Source organism: Pongo pygmaeus, chromosome 13 (assembly GCF_028885625.2).
Source record: "Pongo pygmaeus isolate AG05252 chromosome 13, NHGRI_mPonPyg2-v2.0_pri, whole genome shotgun sequence".
Taxonomy (NCBI): Eukaryota; Metazoa; Chordata; class Mammalia; order Primates; family Hominidae; genus Pongo; species Pongo pygmaeus.
The window spans coordinates 99,628,883-99,646,973 of NC_072386.2; the positions used below are offsets into that span (position 1 = coordinate 99,628,883).

The window sequence follows — 18,091 nt, forward strand, 5'->3', positions numbered from 1 at the left end:
ACCACATCAGGGGCCCCAGGCCACTGGGTCTTTTCTTCTCTGATGACAGCAGGCACGCAATGGGTATTTTTTGAAGAAAATAAAAGCTGGCACAAATGACCGAGAAACATGGCCACACTGCCTAGAAGCCAAAATGTGTCCTGGCCACCAGGGTCCCAACTGAAGAACATAATGAGCGCCTTAAGGGATTGCCCAGCATTTGACTGTCATGGTAAAGAAGTGTTGATCCATCGCACAAGCCTTTCTGACCTTTCTAAATATGCATCTGATTGGATTGAAACAAAAGAACATCCTGGGGCTCCCACGCTCTGGACTGCTGGTAAGTGAGAAGGAAGTAAGATAACACATGGAATCAAAGGCTATTTTGAAATACCACTTAATTTTTTTCTCCTAGTATTTCCTTTCTTCCTTGGGTCTTTTCTGCAGGCAAGCAGCTATATTCTTCTGTACATGCTTGGCTTTTGAGTTCAAAATCTGATTCCTGGGGAAACAGAAAGATTCTCGGCATAGATAAATGATGATGAAAATGTGTAAGGCTTCTTCATCATCCAGATAGGAAAAGAGATGGCTAGTTTGACCATTGGAGAGAAAAGTCAGAGGGAAAGGGAGGAGGAGTAGACTTTAGTGAGTACTGAGCAAAGGGGCCCTGTGCAACTTTCTCCATACACTGAGGCTGGGAAGCAGGGATTGAAGAGCAGCAAGAACCAGCCCTGCCAACACCCTCAGGTAGAGCTGAGGAGATGGCAGGCCCCAGGACAGGATGGCCTCCCAACAGAATGTTGTCCAACAGGTAGAGAGTCACACATCCTGGCAGGACAGTGATCTCCACCCACCCAAAACAGCCACGAAAGAACCAAAGAGAGGCCTAGATGTATCAGTGAACAGATGACATCATGGACTAAATAGATTTCTCTCCACCTCCCTGTGCCCTAGGGAACACAGCTAAAATCACAGAAGGGGCACCCTCATTTGATTTGAGATTCAGCTTCAGCCCTGCTGGTATAACTAAGTTCAAAATAAAAGTAAGTTATTGCACCAGATGGAAACTCCCTTCTAACACCCAACGCAGGGCCTGTTCCAATGCCCTACACAGCCTTCCTCTGGCCAGGGCCCTGTCCTTCCTGACACATGAACTTTTGACTAACATGTCATGGCCCAGAAGGGATCTGGGTGCTAATTGGCTCTGCTTTGCAGTTGGGTGAGTGGTTCATGAAGCATGGGGATCAGAGAGGGACGAGCCCCAAAGAGAAAGAGTCAAGAACACAGAAAGCATAGGTGTTCATGGTCTGTGTTACCTGGGGAGGGAAGCTAGCACGGTAGACTTGGAGTAGTGTGCAGGACTCCGCATTCTAGGGTCAACATCACTAACCCATTAATGTACCCTCCCCCAACTCCCCTCGCTCAATCAAAGCCAATGCCCCCAAGCACCTGCTCACATTCACACCCTAAAGAAAATACCAACTGGAGAGCAGGTGCTGTCTTGACTCACTTGCCTCCTTCCCTTCTCACCCACGTATTCCACCTCTTGCAACCCAGGCAGAAATTCAGATCTGTTTACGAACTCTGATACAGAATCGGAAATGGAAAGACGTGAAGCTGCAAAAGTTCTATGGCTTAAGATTGCTAAATTGAGCTACCTAATAAAAGAGTTGGGGATTAGAGCAGAAAAGGTTTGGGAAAAGGAGGGGGAAGAAAGCTACAAAAGCGAAGTTGGAAAGAGTGTTTCTTTGTGGAGAGTTTGGGAATGAAAGTCCCTGGAGTCAAGCAGGAATGTAAGAGAATAAAAGAAAAGGCAAAAAGAGATCAAGATGTGCTACAGGAGGTGTTAATTTAATATTCTTTAATGATTTTTTGAGAGATGCCTGTTCCAGATTGAACCTTTTTATTACTCTGGGCCCTTTGGACTGTGCTTCTTTGAAAACCACTCTACACAGAGACTGGCAACAAGTATCAAGAGTGATAAAAGTGATAAGGTTTACACTAGTTCTTTTCCTTTTTAATTTTTTTTTTTGGAGATGGAGTTTCGCTCTTGTTGCCCAGGCTGGAAATGCAATGGCGCGATCTCGGCTCACTGCAACCTCTGCCTCTAGGGGTCAAGCGATTCTCCTGCCTCAGCCTCCCAAGTAGCTGGGATTACAGATGTGTGCCACCATGCCCGGCTAATTTTTGTATTATTAGTAGAGATGGGGTTTCACCATGTTGGCCAGGCTGGTCTTGAACTCCTGACCTCAGGTGATCCACCCGCCTTTGCCTCCTAGAGTGCTGGGATTAAAGGAATAATATCACCATGCCTGGCTTTTTCTATTCTTTTCTTTTTTTTTTTTTTTGAGATGGACTCTTGCTTTGTTGCCCAGGCTGGAATGCGGTAGCGTGACCCTGGCTCACTGCAACCTCCACCTCCCGGGTTCAAACGATTCTCCTGCCTTAGCCTTCTGTGTAGCTGGGATTACAGGCACACACTACCACTCCCGGCTGGGTTACGCTGGTTCTGATAGTGTCTTGGTGGAATGTTGCTGAATGAAGGCAAGATCTCCAGTTCCCTGTTGGTCCAGCACTGGGCCTAGGGACCAGGATAGTGGTGGGGCCTCAGGAGTCTCATCCAGTAGGAGGCAGGGGGCTAGAGATAGGCTGTAAGCTTGGGAAATGACTACACGGAGAAAGTATTCACCAAGGAGGGGTAATTCACTGCCTGTGTGATGGGTAGCACATGGGAAGTTCTGACATTCATGCCTGTAAAGGGCTGCTTCCTCTTCAGCGGGAAATGCTGATGGGAAGGCCCAGAGAGAGCAGCCACAGGCAAAGGGCGCAGGGCTGGCAGCAAAATAACCATAGCTCATCCAGGCTGAGTCTCTTAGACCAAGGTACCTGAGCACTTCCCTTCCTCATGCTCCACTCAGTAACTCTGAGGACCAAACCTGGGCTGACAGCTTGGAGATGGTCCCAGGACTGTCCCACAGCCCAGGCTGAGACCAGGGCATCTGACCCGCTTTAAGGGAGGGGACTGGCTAACAGGGAAGGAGACAGACACATCCTGGATTGGGCCATCTGCCAATGGAATGGCAGCCCAGGGTCTAGGTTCTAGAACTGGCTTTGATACACACTTGCTATGTGACTTGGGACAAGTCCCAAGGCCCCTGTCTGGGCCTTGGTTTTCCCATCTATATGTGAAGGACTGAATGAGATGGTCCCAAGGCATTGTTCCAGCTGATAGGCTAGGGCCAGTTAGTTGAGGAAGCCCTGGTCACAAGTCAGGCATGGGGGTTACCTTCACCTCCCTCTACTTCTGGCTCCTTCCTCCCATGGATAAGGAAGCCTATCTGCAGCCCTCATCCACAGCGTCCAAGACACTGACTTGTGGAGGCAGTCCCAGTCCCCTGAGATAGAGACCTCTCCATCACCCTACCAACAGGTGGGAGGGCTGCTGCTTGCATTTCTGATGCTGGGGGAAGGAGATGGAGGGAAGAGGACCAAAGGGAGAAACAGACGGCTGGAGTCCCCTCTTCCCCTCTAGGACCCTTTGGCGCTCATGGAAACAGGATTCTGGAACAAAGTAAGGTCAAGGCCCATGGTACCAAGGAAAGCCCAAAATGGAGGAAGCTCTTGCCAAAAAGCTAGATGCCCAGGATACCTTCTCCCTGAGGCTTGCGTACATGCACTCATGCCTCAAAGGATGCTTTATCCTGAGGATACACATTCACTGCAAACTTCAGCTGTGAAGTGGTGTCTGTGTCTCAGTGCAGTGCAAGGACCTCAGTTGTCCCATGCCTGAGCAGTGAAATGGGCCCATACCCATTCCATAGCTAAGTTGGAGGTACCCTGAGATGTGAGCAGCGTGTCTTGGGGAGAGAGAATGAGCTTCCTGTTACTGAAGGGGTACAAGCAGAGGCTGGACAGTCATTTGGCAGGCATTGCCCCTCAGATCACGGCATCTCCAATTCCCTACCAGATGCTGCTTCCTTTCTAATCTCAGCCTGTTCGGTTCAAACAAAGAAAAGACCATTTACATCTATAAGTAATTAAATCTACAAGCTGGACCTGCAACACAATGATCTCTAAGGGAATCTCATCACTCTTGTCAAAGCCACCATGTATTTTTTTTGGAAATTGACCCTAATTCTCAGACCCACTAGGCCCTTTACTTGTCCCCTGAAAAGGGTTTCTCACCTGCAGGAGTCCCACAAGGGCTGCCATTCCTAAGGGGAGACCTGTATGCAGAGGATGGAAGATGGCAGGAGGTGCGAGGGGCCTGGAAAGCTGGGATGTGGCCTTGAGCCAGTGCTTCAGACCAGATGGATCATCGGAAGCAACAGCAAGAGATTCCCCATGGGTGGGCATGCAGGGCGCAGTCCAGGAAGCCAAGAAGCCGAGACCAAAACACCGAGGAGCCCTATAACACTCGAAGTGCGGTAGACAGGCACGGGCAGGACCCCCACAACTACCCTCGGAGCAAAGGGAGCACCCCTTCCTCCCTCAAGGGCTCTAGAGATGGAGGGACCCACGGTGCCTGACCCCTGGATGAGAGCTGATCCCTGAGCCTCCAGGAGGAGAAGGAAGAGGCTCCTCAACAGCAGTGCCCACCTCTGTCCATCCGTCCCACTGCCAAGATGTTTCTATGGTCTGTGGCTTTTCTGGTTTTAGCAAAATAGGAAGTTTACCAGAGGAGTGGCTTCTGTGAAATCCATCAGAAGATCACCCGGCTCCAGGGTAAAGGCACCTCCTCGGTCAGAGGGGCTCTAGGGAGACAGACAAACACCCCTGGTTAGAGACGGCACTGCATTGATGATAAAGTTCACCAGAAAAGACAGGCAGAGGTTCCCAGCCTCTCCTCTACACTGATCTCATTAGCAATGACAATCCCCTTGTATTTCCCTCACCAAGTAGTGTACAAAATGTTGAGACTGAACCCCAATTTTTTCATAGGTAGAAGTAGGCATGGTGTGGGGAGCTGTCCCTTTCAGAGCTGCAGGCAGCTTTTCTGAAGTGCTCTTAGTGCTCTTCAACTGGTCTTTTGGGGAAAAAACACTTGAAAGAGTCCTCTGAATGTATAAAGAGAGAGCAAAGACTTTGTCCTAGATTAAGAAGATCAAATCCAGGGTCCTCCAGGAGCTAAACTGATCCGCACACTAACAGCAATGATCTCCATGGCAGTTGATGGCACGTGGATTACGTTGCTTGCTTTTGGAAAACGTTTTGTCCTCCTGCTCTGGGGTCTTAGCTGCATGGATGGCCTCGAGGTCTTTTAAGGGAGAAAAAAGAAGTCCCATCAACGTGGTTCAAGCAAGGCCCCAAGGAGAGAGATGGCCAGGAGAGGGAGCCCTGTGGCCTTTGGTAGGATGCCACTTGCATCCCCTCCACGCCACCCCAACCCCCTTCTGTTTCGTAAATGTTTCGTTCAGCCTGGTTTTAACCACAGTGTGGGATATGTGATAGGAGCCTGGGTCCACACCTGAGACAAAGTTGTACAGGGGGCTCCACACAGTGGAGGATAATCCAGGCTGAGATGCCAAGAGGTGATCTATAGAGAAGCAGAGAACCTCGGTCTTGGCCAGTCGCTGGCTGAGCACTCCAGCCAGGTTTCTGTGCAGAACACTAAGCAGAGATATTTCCAGAGACACCCAGGGAAGGCACCAGGTGAAAGACTGGCCTTGGTAATGCAGGAGGTGGCCCTGGACCATTATTCTTTAGCTGTCACCAGGAATTGTGATCCCTGAAGCTGCAAAAGCCTCAGGCATCCAGTTTGCATGAGCACTTTAACCTCCACTGAACCTGACGCCAGCCAGGGCAAGATAGCAGATCTTATTCCTATTTTTAAGAGGAAGAAACTGAGGCTTGAAGAAATAAAGGTTTTGGAAGTGAGTGCTGTGGCTTATGAATGGAAGAGCTGGGAACAGCCTCTGAAGCTCCGGTCTTGCCTTCAGGGCACCTGCCTCATGCACACACCTTTTCTCTGTGTAGTTGCATGAACCACTGCAACCTCTGACTTGTATCCACTTGAATAGCAATAGGTTCAACTGTATTTGGACCAATTGCCAAAGAGTATTTGTAGCTAGAGGTCTCTCAAAGAAAACCAAGAGAAATATCTTGTGTAAAGCCTTTGTCATAGCCCATTCACATCTCAGGCAATTTCCTGAAATTTCAAACCAGCAAATGGGATACTATTTCCTATTTTCAAACTACTAACACCAGCTATATGACATAAGGAAAGGGATGGGGACACTTCTATGTTTTTGCTCCTCCAAACTGTTCACTATGGTTGAGGGGGAATCATTTCTCTCTTTCTATCTTTACAGTGGACTAATAGCTTATTATAGAGATGAGATTCTAAATGAAAACTGCCATCAAAAATCTCTTCATTGCAATTAAAGTACAATGAACCTGATTTTTTATTTCACTCATTCTCTCGCAAATGGTTGGCTTGTATTTTGGGATCAAGTTATATAAAAACATGTTCTGGTTGTTGCTGTTGTTTTATGAGTATACACAATTGATTATGCAAAATTTAAATACATGCACCAGATGCTACTCAGTAAATTGATACTGAATTCCCAGCAAGTGTGGCTGCTTGCCAGGGCTTTCCACCCCCCAATACCTTGGCCCCGGGGGACAGCAGGCCTTTGCCTTCTAACTTGTGAGGCGAGCTGACATTCTGGACCTTGGGGGACGGCAGCGGCACGGAGACTTGTGTGGCGGCAGTTGTGATATTTGTGGTTGTAGCTGTGGTCACTCCCACTGCCTCGGCCAGGTCTGGAGGGAGGTCGTCTTCATCACTGCGGTTACTAAAAGCACATGAAGCTCTGCTCATTACAATAATAAACAGGCTGTGAGGAGTGGACGGATGATGGGCAGCGGTGGGAAGACCAGGGATGGGGATTGGGGGTTCCCAAACAGATGTCCACCAGATACCCAGCTTGCAGGATCCAATACTCTGACTTTTTTGCCAAAACAAATTGGGGTGAATTTTCTGTCATTTGCCAGGGTGTTGTTTTGTTTTGTTTTGGTGGTAAAATATACACAATATAATATTTATCATTTTAATTGCTTATAAATATACAATTCAGTGGCATTAAATGCATTCACAATATTGTGCAACCACTGCCACTATCTGTCCCCAAAACTTTTTCATCAGTGACAACAGAAACTCCATATTGATATGAACAATAACTCCCCAAGCCCCTCCCTGCAGCCTCTGGTAACATCAGTTCCACTTTCTGTCCCAATGAATTTGCCTATTCTAGGAACGTCACATAAGTGGAATCACACACTCTATGTTCCTCTGTGTCTGGCTTATTTCAGTCACCATAATATTTTTAAGGTCCATCCACATTGTAGCATATATCAAAATTTCGTTTCTTTTTATAATATAAAAATTCCATTATATGGATACACCACATTCTGTTTATCCATTCATCTGTTGATGGACACTTGGCTTGTTCCCACTCTTTTGGCTATTATAAATCATGCTGCTGTGAACATGGGTGTACAAACATCTGTTTGACTCTCTGCTTTCAGGGTGGTGCCGGGGACTCCAGGCACACTGTCCCTAAGGATCTGCCGTGTAGAGCTTCTGGAGTCACAGGGGTTGTGATTTAGAATGATGGCTGAGCTCAAGAGTGTGTAGATACAAGACCCATGACAGGTAGGCACCAGTGCAGCCTGTGCAGATCACCGGTAAGGCCTCAGCCCAGCACGGGGCCATGTGGAACATGAGGCCGTGAGACACAGCTGCAGTGTGGATGGGATTGACTGAGGGGTCCCTGAGAGGTTTTAGATTATTCTGTGTATGGAGAAGCCTCAAGGGAAGGACTTAGGGCTCATTACTAAAAAGGGGGAGAGGTGAGAATTGAATAAGTACATGGAAAAACTAATAATACACCAAGTATTTGGATTCACATAGATGACGTAGGTCAGATGGGTTACATGTTCATTCACCCACTTAATTTTCACACCGACCCTATTACCATCTCCATTTTTCAGAGAATCAGATGATATTTAGCAGCTGATTGTGAAATTATTTGTTCAAGTTCGCATAGCTAGTTAAGTGGAGGAGCGGAGTTAAAATTTCTTTTTACCTCATTTAAAAAATGATCACCTCAATAGCATAGTTATTATTATTTAGTTTTATATAAAAGGCCATTTAAAAACCATAGCTCATTTTTCACAGAAGGGAGTCAACTGATACTGCCTAAAATTGAAAAAGACTCCAAATTCATCACGGTTTTTATCTTTTGTCTTAGTTTAGATCTTATGGCCAAGAAGAATATCTAAAATTCAGCAAGTCTTCCAATTTTACCTGTTTCTAAGGTAAATTCATGATAAAGTCACAAAACAACAGTTTAATAAGTAAAATTTTACATACAGAATGATTTTTTGCTTTGAAGTTGTTTCTTTTTTAACAATATATAAGCATAGAAACTTGTCTAATGCAACAGTCATCAACTATGAACCCTGGTTATTTTTGATTCTGGGAAATTGGCTACTTTTCTCTTCTGTCTTGCCTATTTACTTTTTTTCCCTTTCTTTAAATATTTTAATCAACTTATAAATATTTTATTATGTAATTAAAAAATTTAAAATATGAAACGCTTCACAAATCTGCATGTTCACCTTGCACAGGCGGGCCACGCTATTCTTCTCTGTATGGGTCCAATTTTAGTATATGTGCTGCCAAAGTGAGCACTATTGAATTTTTTTTAGACTTTTACACTACGTTTAAATAAACAGTGAAGTTATATTTCTGGAAAAAAATAAAATAGCTCATGATTTTCTAAACATACTAGCTGGTATCAATAAAAAATGACACTTTTGGCTGGGCACAGAGGGTAATGGCTGTAATCCCAGCACTCTGGGGGGCCAAGGCAGGCGATTGCTTGAGCACAGGAGTCTGAGACCAGCCTGGGCAACGTGGTCTGGTCTTGTCTCTACAAAAAATACAAAAATTAGCCAGACATGGTGGCACACACCTGTAGTCTCAGCTTCTCAGAAGGCTGAGGGGGTGGGAGGATCACCTGAGCTGAATCACCTGAGGCTGCAGTGGGCTGTGATTGACCACTGCGCTCCAGCTTGGGCAACAGAGTGAGGCCTTGTCTCCAAAAAAAAAAAAAAAAGACCTTTTCGCCTGCCTTAAACTCTCTGTAGAGCCCCTCTACTTCTCCCTTCTCACTGCATGCAGCAGCCACATTTTCCCTCCTTGTCATATTTCCAGGAAATAATGTGGCTGAGATTTTTGTTTGTATCTTTAAAAGCAGTGGTTTGAAGACTTGTTCACAGCACTTGAATGTTACAATGCTTTTGGTGGAGCAACCTAAAATCTGACTACACCTTATTCCAGCCTAGGAACTAGAAATATTACAACAGCCAAAAGGGCGATGTGTGCACACAAATCTGTATCTCAAAAATGATGATGCAAAAAATATTTTCCAGAAAATCATAGATCTGAGTTTTCCCATTTATATTCCTTGATCACATGCCAACTTTATCAATATCAAAGAGTTAAAGAGATGGGCAAAGGCCAGGTGCGGTGGCTCATGCCTGTAATCCCAGCACTTTGGGAGGCTGAAGCGGGCGGATCACCTGAGGTCAGGAGTTCGAGACCAACCTGGCCAACATGGTGAACCCCCGTCTCTACTAAAAATACAGAAATTAGCTGGGCATGGTGGCATACGCCTGTAATCTCAGCTACTCGGCAGGCTGAGGCAGGAGAATCACTTGAACCTAGGGGGCGGAGGCTGCAGTGAGCTAAGACTGCTCCATTGCACTCCAGCCTGGGTGACAGAGTGAGACTCCACCTCAAAAAAATAAAATAATAATAATAATAAAAAGATGGGCAAATGAATGGTAACCAGTGTCAAGGATTCGAGAACTCTTTATGGGACAATAACACTGGGAAAATCTCATCCATGAATGTTGCTGTTTTCTACTAATGGGGAAAATGCTGCCATTGTTTGATTTTCAAAGCAGAATACTTTGGGGCAGCTTAAGAAATACACATGTAAAGTTCAAGGTTTGAAAAAGAGTGTCCTTAAAAGAGCCAGTATGATTAGCTGGGCATGGTGGCATGCGCCTGTAGTCCCAGCTACTTGGGAGGCTGAGGCCGGAGAATCGCTTGAACCCAGGAAGCAAAGGTTGCAGTGAGGCGAGATTGTGCCACTGCACTCCAGCCTGGGCGACAGAGTGAGACTCTGTATCAAAAAAAAAAAAAAAAGTGAGTTTGGTGAGTTAGTGAAATTTCCTTTCCTTCCAGGTTATATATCAGCCAGTCATTGTTTCAAACATGATTACATCTCTCAAATGAGTGATAGTAACATTTTGAGTTTCAAAATGTAAATGGAATGGCAAGTTCTGCCAGCTTTATCCTCCAGGGAAGCAAACTGTTGTGGCTTAATTGTCCCCCAGAGATCATTAGGGCTGTTAATTATTTGAACTTTACTCATTTTGGCTTTCCTAGGAAATGCAGCTGACCAGAAGTTTCTATGAAGGATAATGAGGTGGGATATATCTCCCTTAATATCCCCCATACATGCCTCTTTTCCTTTTCACAGGTACAAATGGCAGACCTGAGATGGCTGTTAGAGAATTGCATCCAGAATCCCGTTTCCTGTCCTACATTTTGCATTCTGGGTACCCCCTAAACTCCATCTTTCCTCAGAAGCTTCCAGGTCCTAGAGAAGAAAGAAAGGGGATCTCATCCTACGGCCAGGGTATTGGGGCTTTACCCACATTCTCTCATGTTAAGCCCCACAAAACTCCTCAGAGGCAGGTATTATCTCATCCATTTTACAGAGGAAGGAAGAGAGGATCAAAGAGTCATTTTTCCAAGAGCTTACAGCTGTAAACTAGCCAGGGGCCTGACAGAAGCCTTTCCAACTCCAAAGCCCCCATGCTTTCCATTCGTCCAGAGATCCCCCTGCAGTTACTCTCTGACCAATGACACATCTAGGCACAGTACCCATGCCATAGCTAAGGTCAAGAAATGGGAACTACAAGCCGGGCGCGGTGGCTCATGCCTGTAATCCTAGCACTTTGGGAGGCCGGGGGCGGGGGGGGGCGGTGGATCACTTGAGGTCAGGAGTTCGAAACCAGCCTGGCCAACATGGTGAAACCCTGTCTCTACTAAAAATACAAAAAAATTAGCTGGGCGTGGTGGCGGGCACCTGTAATCTCAACTACTTGGGAGGCTGAGGCAGGAGAATTGCTTGAACCCGGGAGGTGGAGGTTGCAGTGAGCCAAGATTGTGCCACTGCACTCCAGCCTGGGTGACAGAGTGACAGAGCAAAGCTCTGTCTCACACAAAAAAAAAAAAAAAAAAAAGGGAACTGCCATTGTGATCAGTACTACAACTATTACTAGTACTCACCACCCTGATTACAGCAGTTATCTTTCTGCTTTGGATTATAATTATTTGTGACTCTTGTCTTTCCCTTCAGTAAAGTGTGAGTCTTTGGATGGGAATTGTCAAAGTCACTTTACTATTCCCCAACGATGCCTAGAACAGTCAGGTGCACATGCGCCCTGGTGATTCTGGGACACTTTGGGAAATGGCTCCTCCTACAGGGGTCAAAGCTCAGTGATTAGCTTTGGTTCTGTTAACAGACGGGGCTGCCTTTTCATGGATATGCCGTGGAAAGCGGCTTCTGATGTGGGTTGCAATGATCCCCGTCCTAGTATTCATGCCCCTGTGTAATCTCTCCCCTTGAGTGTGGGCTGGACATAGGGATTTGCTTCTAATGAACAGAATATGGCAAAAGTGATGGGGGCCAGGTGCGGTGGCTCACACCTGCAGTCCCAGCACTTTGGGAGGTCGAGGCAGGCAGATTACTTGAGGTCAGGAGTTCTAGACCAGCCTGGCCAACATGGTGAAACCCCGTCTCTACTAAAAATACAAAAATCAGCTAGGCGTGGTGTCTCACACTGGTAATCCCAACTACTTGGGAGGCTGAGGCAGGGGAATTGCTTGAACCTGGGAGGCGGATTGCAGTGAGCCAAGATCGCACCACTGCACTCCAGCCTGAGCGACAGAGCAAGACTTTGTCTCAAAAATAAAAAAAGTGATGGGATGTCAGTTCTGTGCGTAGGTTACAAAAGACTGTGCCTTTGCCTTGCTGTCACTCTCTCTGGCTCTTCTTGTGTGCTTTCTCTGATGGAGAAGGCTGGAGAGACCTATGTGACTACCGGCTGAGGGCATCCTCTGTCCAACAGTCCTTGAGGACCTGAACCCTGTCAGCAACTGTAAGAATGAGCCTGCAGATGAGACCGCAGCCCTGACACCTTGAATGCAGCCTCGTAAGAGCCCCTGATACAGAAGACCCAGCTAAGCCATGCCCCGACCCCCACTCCACAGGAACTGTGAGGTGATAAAGGTGGATTGTTCTAAGACACTAAGTTTGGGAGTAATTTATTACACAGTAGTCAATAATGAATCCTTATGCCAACTATGTAAGGTTTTCAGGGAGAAAGGGCTAGTCCCATTATTACCTAAATTGGAAATAAATGGAATCTGGGGGCTGCTCCCTGGGACTAGTCAGAGGGACTAAGAAGCATTTGTATCTAAACATTTAGTCATCGTAGTTGCTTTAATTGAAGAAGTTGCAGTACAGAACTCACAAACTATACTGTCTTGTTAACTTCCTCACTCGGGGAGGCTTGATTTCCGGCTTTTCCACAGCTGGCTGGGCAGTTTCCACACGAATAGGAATAGGACTTCTAGAGACACACCGAAAAACAGAACAATACCATCAAAAAAGGTTTATGGTCTTGTTTTAGCCATAGGGACTGCTTTCTCAGTTAATGTACACCTTAATAACACTGATAGTTAAGAAATCCACTTTTTTTGCCTTTCTACCCTACTTAATAATTATAATTATTTTTTAAAACCATAGAAAATCCAAACAGTAATAAAAAAATCATAGGGAAGAAAATATAGCAAGTGGGGCAACTAAACATAATTGAGGTACCAAATAAAATTTCTCTGCCCCAAAACAGCCACCCCTGCCCCCCAATATGAGGGGTGAACCAGATTCAGGGTTTGGCTCATAACCAGGTTTTGCCAGTAAAATGAGGAGAAACCTATGGATAACCTGTTTTTAATTCCAGGTAATCTGGTAGCTATTCTATTTTAAACATAGCACAGACTATATTTTTTTTTAAAAAAAGATAAGAACCATACTATACTTTGTGTGAAAAATGCATAATCAGAAGACCTTTAGGACTTGCTGCAACACATTTTAATTCCATGTATGTGTGAAAATGCTAAAAATTAAGCGTCACTTTTATCTTTACTCAAGAATTTATTTCAGGTAACCAATGGACCCTACTCAAAATAGTAATTTTAAGGAAAATTTTTAATGTATTTTTGTAGTAGTCACAACTAATTTCATTTTTGAAAAATCAGTTCATTACCTCCTAGGACCAACAAGGCATCAAAACAAGTTGAGGTCCTTGAAAGGGACCCCTGGCAAGTCAACTGACACTTCTGGGTCAGTGCTCAATATGGTGATAAGTACGTGACCAGGGCCTAACAAACGCATATTGAGGCCGGGTATGGTGGCTCACGCCTGTAATCCCAGCACTTTAGGAGGCTGAGGTGGGCAGATCACTTGATGGCCAACGTGGTGAAACCCCGTTTCTACAAAAAAAGACAAAATTAGCCAGGTATGGTGGCGCATGCTTGTAGTCCCAGCTACTCAGGAGGCTGAGGTGGGAGGATCACCTGAGCCCAGGAGGTCGAGGCTGCAATGAGCAATGATTATGCTACTCCACTGCAGCCTGGGTGATAGAGTGAGATCCTGTCTCAAAAAAAAAAAAAAGAAAAGAAAAGAAAAGTATGTTGAATAAACACATGAATGAGAAAATAGAGGATTTGAGTCAATGCACTCTATACTCATGGTTTCCTCAAGCTGCAACTCCAGAGTAAAGGGAACATGGTCCCTGAAGAACGTATAGTCTATTGCGGGAGCACATGAATTTGCTTGGGTGGAATGGTCAGCATCAGGGAAAGCTACGTGGAGGAGTTTCCTCTTTCCAGATGGAGCGAAGATCACAAAGATGAGAGGCAGAGTGGAGACCTGGCTGAACGCAGGGCACTAGAACTACTGTCCGGTGAGGTCTCAGTGGAAGGGCAGAGGATTTTGACTGGAGGGAAAGTCGAGGCCAGGTCATATGGGGCCTCAGGCTGAGGAGTCTACACTGAAGGCAATGGACCTCAACTCTCTAAAGGTTTTAGGCAAAGGAGTGGCATAGTCAGATTTGCATTTTAGAAAGGTCCTTAGAACAACGAAGAGGACCAGGTGAAAGGGAGGACAGAAGCATCTTAGAGGATTGTGGGCAGCAGTAGGCCCGGAAGACAATGAGGGCTCAAGGTATAGTCAAGAGGAGAAGAGGATGGATGTGGAAGGTAAAATGAAAGTCAAATTGCCAGGACTTGGTGACCAATTAGATGAGGGAATAAGGTAGGAGAAAAGCAAGGACTCCCAGGTTTCAGGCCTGGGTGAGGGGTAGGTAATAATACCATTGACTAACCAGGTGAAGGTTAGTGGGGTGGGGTGGGAAGAGATGAATTAAGTTTTTGAAAAGCCCTGGAGGCAGCTGGGTATGTATCTCAGGAGTAAGACAAATTTATACCAAGAACACGGATTGGGAATCATAAGGTGATACAGAGAAATGTTAGCTTTTATTTTTGGCATCAAGTATAATAATTCCCCAGAGCAGTGGTTCTAGATTACCTAGGTGCCTGTTAACATGATGATTCTTGTCTTTACTGGCACCCACCAAACCCCCACCACACACATTCACACAAAGGATCCAAAAGGTCTGGAGTAGGACCTAGGAGTTTGTGCTTTTAAGAAGAGACTCTGATGCAGTGGTCCTTGGACCCATTTTGGGAAACTACCCTAAGGAGACCCTGCTGGTGTTAGTAAACCACCAGGTGGCAGTGAGGCCGCCACCACCATGCCAAGAAGGAAAGAGTTCCTGTTCTCTGTGACATCAGGGGAGGAAGGACTTCCTCTGGGTTTGGGGTGGTGCTGGCCTGGAAGCTTTAAAGAACATGTGTAGGGGATGGGAGGAGAGTGGATGATGAGAAATTACTTAATGGGTACAATGTACATTATTTGAGTGATGGATATTCTAAAAGCCCTGACTTCACTACTGTGCAATCTATGCACAGATCCAAGTTACACTTGTACCCCATACATTTATACAAATAAAAAATAGGCTAGGTGTGGTGGCTCACACTTGTAATCTCAGCACTTTGGGAGGCCGAGGTGGGTGGATCACTTAAGTCAGGAGTTCAAGACCAGCCTGGCCAACATAGTGAAGCCCTGTCTCTACTACAATTACAAAAATTAGCTGGGCACAGTGGCATGCACCTGTAATCCCAGTTACTCAGGAGGCTGAGGCACAAGAATCGCTTGAATCTGGGAGGCAGAGGTTGCAGTGAGCCGAGATCACACCACTGCACTCCAGCCTGGGCAACAGAGGAAGACTCTGTCTTAAAAAACAATAATTAAATAAATACATTTTTAAAAGGAACATATGTGGCTCCAGCACTAACAAGAAGCTCAGCAGGCAGGGCACATCAATGGGCCAAGGGAAGCTGGCCCAAGGCCAAGCTGGAGTTGTGAGCAGAGGCCAGGTCTTGAAGCACCTCCTGCACTCTGTTAAGGAGTTGGGATTCCATTCCGAGTGTAAACGGAGCCTTTAAAGGGCTGTAAGCAGGGGGATGGCAAGGTGAAGCCCACTTGCTTGAGTGACAACCCAAAGTGATTGATTTCTTTGTTAATGCAGCAGGCAGAGATATCAAAACTGAGAATAAGCAGCATTTTTGAGGCTTGCAGAAAGTTGGTCAAGCCAGTCTTTTTCCATCTCTTTGGGCTCCTATTCTGTTTTATTTGTCCTCTGATTTTATCATCTAATGCCCTCATGAGCAATGTTTCAAGGATAATGTTGATGATATAGAGAATATCATTTCCCCATTCAGACAAGGAGAAACAGACCTTACACTAGCGTCCTGAAGACTGGATTTCTTATTGATATTTACAAACGGTGATTCCTCTTTTCCACCCTGTTAAAGAAAGCATTCAGGTTAGTCGAAACTGAATATGTTGGCATGCAAAAAATGTTTTCAAGTCTATTACGTTCAAAAGATTATAGAAATTGGCAAGTGGACCAAAGAGGTAGTTCACCAAGTACTCAATCAATAGAGAATCTTGCTCTGGTGTTTATATATGTTAACAAAAAATGTTTTCTTGAGTAATGGGATTAAGACAATCATTCAGATGCAATCAATTCTTGCATTCATGCTTTTATTGAACACCTGCTACGTGCCAGCTCATGCTTGAATTAGAAAGGGATAGTGTGGGAAAAGCCAAACCCGCAGTTTAATCCCTCACCTCACAGTTTAGGTCAGGAATAATAATCAGCTCTATGTTCACATAGCACTTAGAGTTTACAAAGGAATTTGGAATCTGTCCTTTCACATCAGCATAACAACCATAACAGCCTGGCAGGAATCACATCATATGATTTTGAGAGAAACCTTGTCCTTCTCCCTCTGACGAGTCCCACAAAGAATGGTGGGGGAAGAATAGACACCCACTCAGCCAGCCAGGCCAGCTGACCACATACTAGTGGTCAATAGAACATGCAGACGCCTGCAGCCCTCATGCCCATCACAACATACAGAGCTTGTTCTAAATACATGTTGATCAAAGATTTCAAGCCTACTGGCTTGGAGGACATGGCATTATTAGCCTGTCAAGATTGCCCACATATAGATCCAGTCTTACATTCTAATCAAAGCCTTTTTAATTTTTGTTTTTGATTTTTTTATTTCTTGAGACAGGGTCTGTTCTGTTGCCCAGGCTGGAGTGCAGCAGCACGATCACGGCTCACTGCGGCCTTGATCTCCCAGGCTCAATCAATCCTCCTGCCTCAACCTCCAGAGTAGCTGGGACTACGGGCTCACACCACAACACACAGCTAATTTTTTTCATATGTTTTTGTAGAGACGAGGTTTTGCCGTGTTGCCCAGGCTGGTCTTGAACTCCTGGGATCAAGCGATCTGCCCACCTCGGCCTCCCAAAATGCTGGGATTACAGGCATGAGCCACCACACCCAGCCAAAGCCTTTTTTAGAGTTAGCAACAGATAGTACCATTGGTCTGTTTGACTTCTGCTTCCTTTCCTTATACTCTCACTGCGCACTGATGCCAATAGGGGATTCACATTTAAACCCCTAGCAGTATACTTGGCTGTGCGTCAACCTCCTCTCCCTCCGTTACAACCCCTCAAAACCCTCTAAACCATGGATTCCCAAAGCACGCTTCTGTGTTCCTATGCATTTCAGTTCTACAGATAACAGTAGGAGATACTTATGGCCAGTTAGGCGTGAAAGAAAGTAAAACAGGCTTCTTTCCTGCAGGACTTTTCAGAGCCTATAAGAAGCTGATGTGCACTGGGACCGTCCCATGGGATTTCATGTGCAGCATTTCCAGAATTATCAGGGAGCATCCCATGGGGCTTGTGTTCCTTATAACATCTTGGGAAACGCTGCTGTCAAATTACTGACTTCACACTCCCCTGCTGTTTTCCTGCTTTCATGCCCTTCCGCTATGTCTTTTTGGCTAGGAAATGTGTTCTTACCTATTTCTCATCTCTTCCCTATACTTTACAAAATAGAATATTTTCGAGATACTGCACTTCTCCAATGGAGCAGAAATATGGGTCCTCCACAGATAATACCTGCAGCATGGGGTTATTGGGAACATGTTACAACTTTCTAATGTAGATAATTACAGCTTTGTAAATTGCAAAATATGTGTCAGTTTTGTTTGTTCTGTGATAGTATAAAAATGGCATACCTGAAATCAACGAAGGTAGACTGAAAATAAAAAATTTGTGACTATAACCTTGATATTTCTGAGTTTGTGATGGGAAATAAACCTGACCATCCTCTTAAAAGGGCTACCACTGTTATCTATAAGCAATCAGTGCCCCCAGCAATTTCATCAGGCCACAACCGTGACCACTGTTGTCAATATCTCCGCAGTGGTAGAGCAAGGCATTGCACCAGGTACTCTGCATAGATCATCTCATGT

General features: G+C 45.5%; 1 protein-coding gene and 1 non-coding gene across 7 annotated transcripts in view; both read right to left on the minus strand.

Annotated features, from left to right (window-relative positions):
- Window positions 1–18,091, minus strand: part of EPB41L4B (erythrocyte membrane protein band 4.1 like 4B) — a 148,915-nt gene that overhangs the window by 15,622 nt on the left and 115,202 nt on the right. For 4 of the 6 annotated variants that reach the window (XM_054500342.1, XM_054500338.2, XM_054500339.2 and 1 more), the window contains exons 19-22: window positions 15,990–16,057; window positions 12,601–12,699; window positions 6,590–6,776; window positions 4,656–4,733 (exon numbers count right to left, since the gene is read on the minus strand). In XM_054500342.1, coding sequence (XP_054356317.1) covers window positions 4,656–4,733; window positions 6,590–6,776; window positions 12,601–12,699; window positions 15,990–16,057 — 432 coding nt within the window. The remainder of the gene's footprint in view (window positions 1–4,655; window positions 4,734–6,589; window positions 6,777–12,600; window positions 12,700–15,989; window positions 16,058–18,091) is intronic. The other 2 variants (XM_054500340.1, XM_054500337.2) reach the window with 1 other exon arrangement.
- Window positions 8,569–8,677, minus strand: LOC129044759 (U6 spliceosomal RNA). The gene has a single exon (XR_008504760.1). It is a non-coding gene; the product is annotated as a U6 spliceosomal RNA (small nuclear RNA).